We start from the raw sequence: 6,000 nt of genomic DNA, 5'->3' as shown, positions 1-6,000 counted from the left end.
TATGACAGGAAAGGAAGGAGTGAAATAAGCGACAAACCACAGCCCTTTGGTCGCCATCATTTAGCAGATGCACGGGTTTGCAGCCACGCAAAGGGCTTTGATCTAAAGTAGTTGTATTTGGTTCGCAACACCCAGGGATATGTGTGAAACTTAACACCATATTACAGTACAGGCAGCAAGCAGCATTTTGTTAATAATCACCGGCCTTGAATTATACCCTCTCATTTAGGCACTGGGCCTGAGTACGGTTTGCAAAAAATAAATAAATAAATGCCCGGTCTTTTAATGAAGGAAATACAGGATCCACTTTCCCCAAATCGGCAAGTGTAAGTGCAAAACTTCATTTCATACCTCTATTACTGGGCACGTCCAGACTGATCTGTCCAGTATATGTGAGGGGTTTTAATGGAAATGCATTGCAATGGGGCCGGACATTTTGTCCGATGTGAGTGAAAATCTGTGATACAAAATCTGTTATATACGGTGTTTATTACATGGAAAGCCATACAAAAACATTGGGACTTTTGCTTTTGTCCGATGAGTGTGAATATTCGGTTTATATCAGCTTAGGCAAGTTTTACTCTACTGACATTTCAGACATAATTATGACATGAAATTTGGTGTTCATTTATTAAAGTTACAAATGTCATACTACATCACATGCACACATTGTATATAATATTCTCAAGACAAAATATTACTTTTCCACCAACACACACACATGCTATGTCAAAAAAAACAAAAAAACATACGTAGTGATTATTAAAGGTGTGTGATCAAGTGACATGTCAGGAGTTTCATCGACTGCACCTTTGACAACAACTTTGAAATCAGGAGGGAGCTCCAAACAGACATGGATCTCTCCTCCCTGTGCAGACTCTGCCCTTTGAAACTCTTCTTCATCATAGATACTTGATAAAGCAAGCAGCTCATCCTCCTGGGCTTCTGCGTCCTCAGACATTTACATTCCTGAAACAGAAACAAAAATAGCCTTTACTTTGTTATCCATGAATGATAATTCACTACAGCCACACTAATATCCTCATTTGTCCCTTCACCTGAGTGATGAATGCTGATTTATAATTCAGCATTACCTGGTCCAAATGAGATTCCCCCCGCCAATACTGTTATAGCAAGTTTTTGTTTTAATATTTGACAGATTAAGTGAAGACTAAAATTACCTAAAGACTAAGACTAAGCGAAGCTTTAAAATCATTAACAGATGAAATCAATAAAGTTTATTAGGGATGTAGTCAATAACGTTCATTTTTGAACTACATTTACAATTCAAATTAATGTTTCATATTATTTCTGACAAAAATCCACTCCAATGTCAAATAGTTAAACAGTACACTGACTGAATCAGAAATATTTTAATTTCAGATATAAAGTTATCTTACACTGGCTTAAACCATGCTGGATTAGAGATATCAATTTCAATTATTTATAAAAACAAACAAACTATACAAGACCAAGGCACTTCAGCATCACCAAAACAAATGCAATATACAAAATATTTATAGAATTATATAAAAGGTACTTGTGCACAAGTCTAAATGTGCAGATGACAAAGGCAAGCGTCAAGTGGCTCATGTTGGGCTGGACTCTGACACCTCTCTGACAATACATAACTGATAACATAGTCAATGAACTTTGCTTTGATTTCATCAAAACATTATCTTCTTCAGTTGTCCTCAACCTCTCTGACCATCCACTCTGACCCTCGTTCTGACACGTTAGCTCCCACTGTTGTAAAAATTTACTAGCTTACCATCTTCACCACATTTACAGCCTGATTCATGAGTCGATAATCAATTAGACATGTGGAGAAATGGTATGTCTACTAATCAATTGGGCCATGATGGTGCCATTTTGAAACAGTAAAGACGTGACTTTACAACAGCTGATTTCTTGTGCTATACTGTCTGTAAAGAACCATATGCAGTGTGTCTACTTGAGCTATTACACCTGCATTAATAGTAAATGCCCACCAGGTGGGGATACTGCTTTATTTCAAGAATCTTGATTACAGGCTGCTGTCAGACACGATGACAAACCTGTTGCTTGTAACTGTAGATGAAACAAACAAATGTAGTGCATATCCAACAAAACACAGCGCATGTGTGAACATTGTCAGTTGCTTATATCCCATCCCCTCCTCCCCCTTCCCTAAAAATAACAAACTTGAATGTGGTTTTTAAAAGACAATTTGCCTTTAGCAGTGTAGACGCATGATGTGAAACAGGAGTTATTGAGAATGCACTTAAACAGCACTAACATGTTATGTGAACAGTGACAAAGTGTTTTATGAAAAAAATGTGTGCAGTGCAAAAATATAGTCAGAGGATAATGTCCAACTTTTGTTATGTCTACCGAAGTAGATGTTCCTTTGAAAACTGACTGCTAACTTTAAATGAACAGCAGGGGGAGTAAGGTAATAAGTTGATTAGCATGCTGTCAAATCACCATAATTATAACAGTTACACCACATAAAACTGTGTGAGAGAATACCAGAATCATAGTATTGCGGGTGCATGTGAAACAAACCCGCATCTATAAAGCAAGAAGCGTCTGTGAGTGCGAGTATGTGGCTTGCATCTCTCTCTATTTGTCAGATGGGCCTCAGCTTGCAGATATGGCTTGCACATAGCACAATGATGTGCGCATCCATTATTCTGGAAATTTTTGGAATTAATTTTCAAAACCTTTATTTTGATTAACATTGTAACATTTGTACTTCCATGATGGCATGGCTCGCTGATGTTACTGGTAGCAAAGTTAAACAAAGACAGTTCATGTTGCTGGCATCATTTCACAATAAAATACTGAATGCCAGCATCCCAGCCAATACTTTTACTGTGAAAAACATGCTGTCAGTGTTCCTTGTGTGCGTTTAACTTGACAACACTGAAGAGATGTGAGCTAAAAAACATTTTTTGTTAACAACAAATATACCACTATTTGTACAACGTTTGAATGAAAATGAATGAATGAATGAATGAATGAAAACTGTTTATTTCGAACATTTGATACAACAACAATTACAAGATAGATCAGTAAAGACAACAACAAAAAGTTCCTACTGTGTACCCAACATGTCCGAAAAGGGGTAGGGTGAAGCATCAGCTTATTTATCCCTACCCCTTCTTCCCCACAACCAGTAATACCCTTTGCCACATATACACATAAATTCCTACACACCTAAACCGATATCAATATATATATATATACATATATATACACACACATACATATACACATCAACATACACATATATACACATATACATATATACACGTATATATACACAAACATAAATATACACCTACACATACCTACTTACATACAAAATACTATATATTTACAAGCCGAAGCAAACAACAAAAACACCCTAACCCTCATTACCCTTCCTCCTCCCTATACCCAGAAAAAACCATATTTTTGTACCGCTGTTTGAACTGGTTCATGCTTGGACATTGCTTGAGCCCCACTCCCAATCTGTTCCACATCCTCACCCCACAGACAGAAATACAGAAACCTTTTAATGTTGTTCGTGCCCACTGATGCTTTAAATTAAATTTCCCCCTCAGACTGTAATCCCCTGATCTGTTAAAAAACATATTTTTAATATTTGCTGGAAGTAAATTGTTTATTGCTTTATACACAATTTGTACTGTTTGAAAATGAACCAAGTCTGTGAATTTTAATAATTTGGATTGTAAAAATAGTGGATTTGTATGATCTCTATAGCCAGTATTATGAATAATTCTTATAGCTCTTTTCTGCATTACTGATAGTGATTGTGTTGTACCTTTATAAGTATTACCCCATACCTCTGCACAGTACTATAAATATGGTAAAACCAGTGAGCAGTAAAGAATGCGGAGTGAGTTGTGGTCCAGAATATGTTTCGCTTTGTTTAGAACTGAAATGCTTCTTGACAGTTTACTTTGTATATGTTTTATATGAGTCTTCCAGTTTATCTTATCATCTATTATCACCCCCAGAAACTTATTTTCATGTACCCTTTCAATATCTACCCCCTCGACTTGTAACTGAACCTGTATGTCTGTATTACAATAGCCAAATAACATGTATTTTGTTTTACTTAAGTTTAATGATAATTTATTTCTGTCAAACCATATTTTCAATTTTCCCATTTCTATACTGATCCTCCTCAATAACTCCTGCAAATCCCCCCCTGAACAAAAAATGCTTGTGTCATCTGCAAATAATACTAATTTTAATATTTTGGAAACATTGACAATATCATTTATATAAATTAGAAACAGTTTTGGACCCAATACTGACCCCTGTGGGACGCCACAAGCATTGTCCAAGCATGATGATGTATATTCCCCCAACTTCACAAACTGTTTTCTGTTACTTAAGTAGCTTCTCACCCAGTGCAACACCAACCCCCTAATCCCATACTGTTCAAGTTTACTGATTAATATGTCATGATTGATTGTATCAAAAGCCTTTTTAAGGTCTATAAATATTCCAACTGAATGTAATTTGTGGTCTATGGCGTTTGTAATCTCCTCAACTGATTCTATTAATGCAAGTGATGTTGAACTATGTGCTCTGAATCCATATTGACCATCAGTAAGTAATTTATGTTTATTTATGAATTTGTCTAATCTATTATTGAATAACTTTTCTAATAATTTGGAAAATTGTGGAAGCAAAGAAACAGGTCTATAATTTGTGAAGTGGTGTCTATCCCCAGTCTTATACAGCGGCACAACCTTAGCTATTTTCATTTGATTGGGAAATTTACCGGTTTGAAATGATAAGTTACAGATGTATGTTAATGGTTCTACAATCCATTCAATGACCTGTTTTACCACCACCATATCAATTTCATTTAAATCGGTAGATGTTTTATATTTACAATTATTCACAATGTCTATAATTTCATTTCCATCCACTGCTGTGAGGAACATTGAACAGGGATTTCTTTCTATGAGATTATTATCCCAATCCTCAGGTTGGGAATCGGGAATTTTTTCTGCCAAGCTTGGTCCAATATTTACAAAAAAATTATTAAAACCGTTGACTACCTCATCCTTATTTTCCTTCTTGACATTATTATCAATGAAATACTGAGGGTAACTCTGTTTTTTATTACCATTTTTGATAATGCTATTTAATATATCCCATATTCCTTTAATATTGTTTTTGTTATTATATAATATGTTACTATAATATTCCTTCCTACATACCCGTATAATATTAGTTAATCTATTTTTGTATTTCTTATATCTATTTTCTGCCTCTTTAGTCTTTAGTTTTATGAATTCTCTATACAGTGTATTTTTCTTATTACATGCATTTCGTAACCCTTTCGTCATCCATGGTCGAGCTTGGATTTTTTGTTTTCTGTAGTCTTGTTTAATTGGACAATTTTTATCATATAATGATGTAAATATTTGTAAAAAAGTTTCATATGCACTATCAACATCACTTTCACTGTATACCTTTTCCCAGTTTTGCTCCTGTAAATCCTTCTTTAGTGTGTTCATGTTTTCCTCTGTCCGCACTCGCCTGTATTTTATTTTCTCCTCTGGCTGATTCCGCCGATGGTTTCTATTATAAACGATGAAAACTGGTAGATGATCACTAATGTCATTGATTAATAATCCACTCACAGTGTTATTCTCAATATCATTGCTGAATATATTATCAATTAAGGTGGCACTATGGGATGTAATTCTGCTTGGCCTGGTGATTTTTGGATATAAACTCATACTGTACATTATACTGATAAATTCATCTGTTATTTTATGCTTATTTGGATTGAGCAGATCAATATTTAAGTCACCACAAATGAACACAGTTTTTTGATTAGTTTTTGAGAACATTTTTCCCATACAGTCAGTGAATGTTTCAATACTAGATCCTGGTGCTCTATATATACAGCTGACTAATACATTTTTGCTTTTTTCTTCACATATTTCAATAGTTATACATTCTAATAAGTTATCAATCACAGTT

At 34.8% G+C, this 6,000-nt stretch overlaps 1 protein-coding gene across 1 annotated transcript in view; it reads right to left on the bottom strand.

The window, feature by feature from the left end:
* The window catches only part of rnf14 (ring finger protein 14), a 51,818-nt gene that overhangs the window by 26,194 nt on the left and 19,624 nt on the right, over positions 1-6,000 (bottom strand). Inside the window, exon 2 of the mRNA XM_034178037.1 lies at positions 811-969. Within this exon, the coding sequence (XP_034033928.1) occupies positions 811-961 (151 nt within the window). The 5' untranslated portion in view covers positions 962-969. The remainder of the gene's footprint in view (positions 1-810; positions 970-6,000) is intronic.

Source organism: Thalassophryne amazonica, chromosome 9 (assembly GCF_902500255.1).
Source record: "Thalassophryne amazonica chromosome 9, fThaAma1.1, whole genome shotgun sequence".
In the NCBI taxonomy this organism is placed as follows: domain Eukaryota; kingdom Metazoa; phylum Chordata; class Actinopteri; order Batrachoidiformes; family Batrachoididae; genus Thalassophryne; species Thalassophryne amazonica.
Note: the sequence above shows the minus strand (reverse complement) of the source record. Positions and strands in the feature narration are given on the sequence as shown.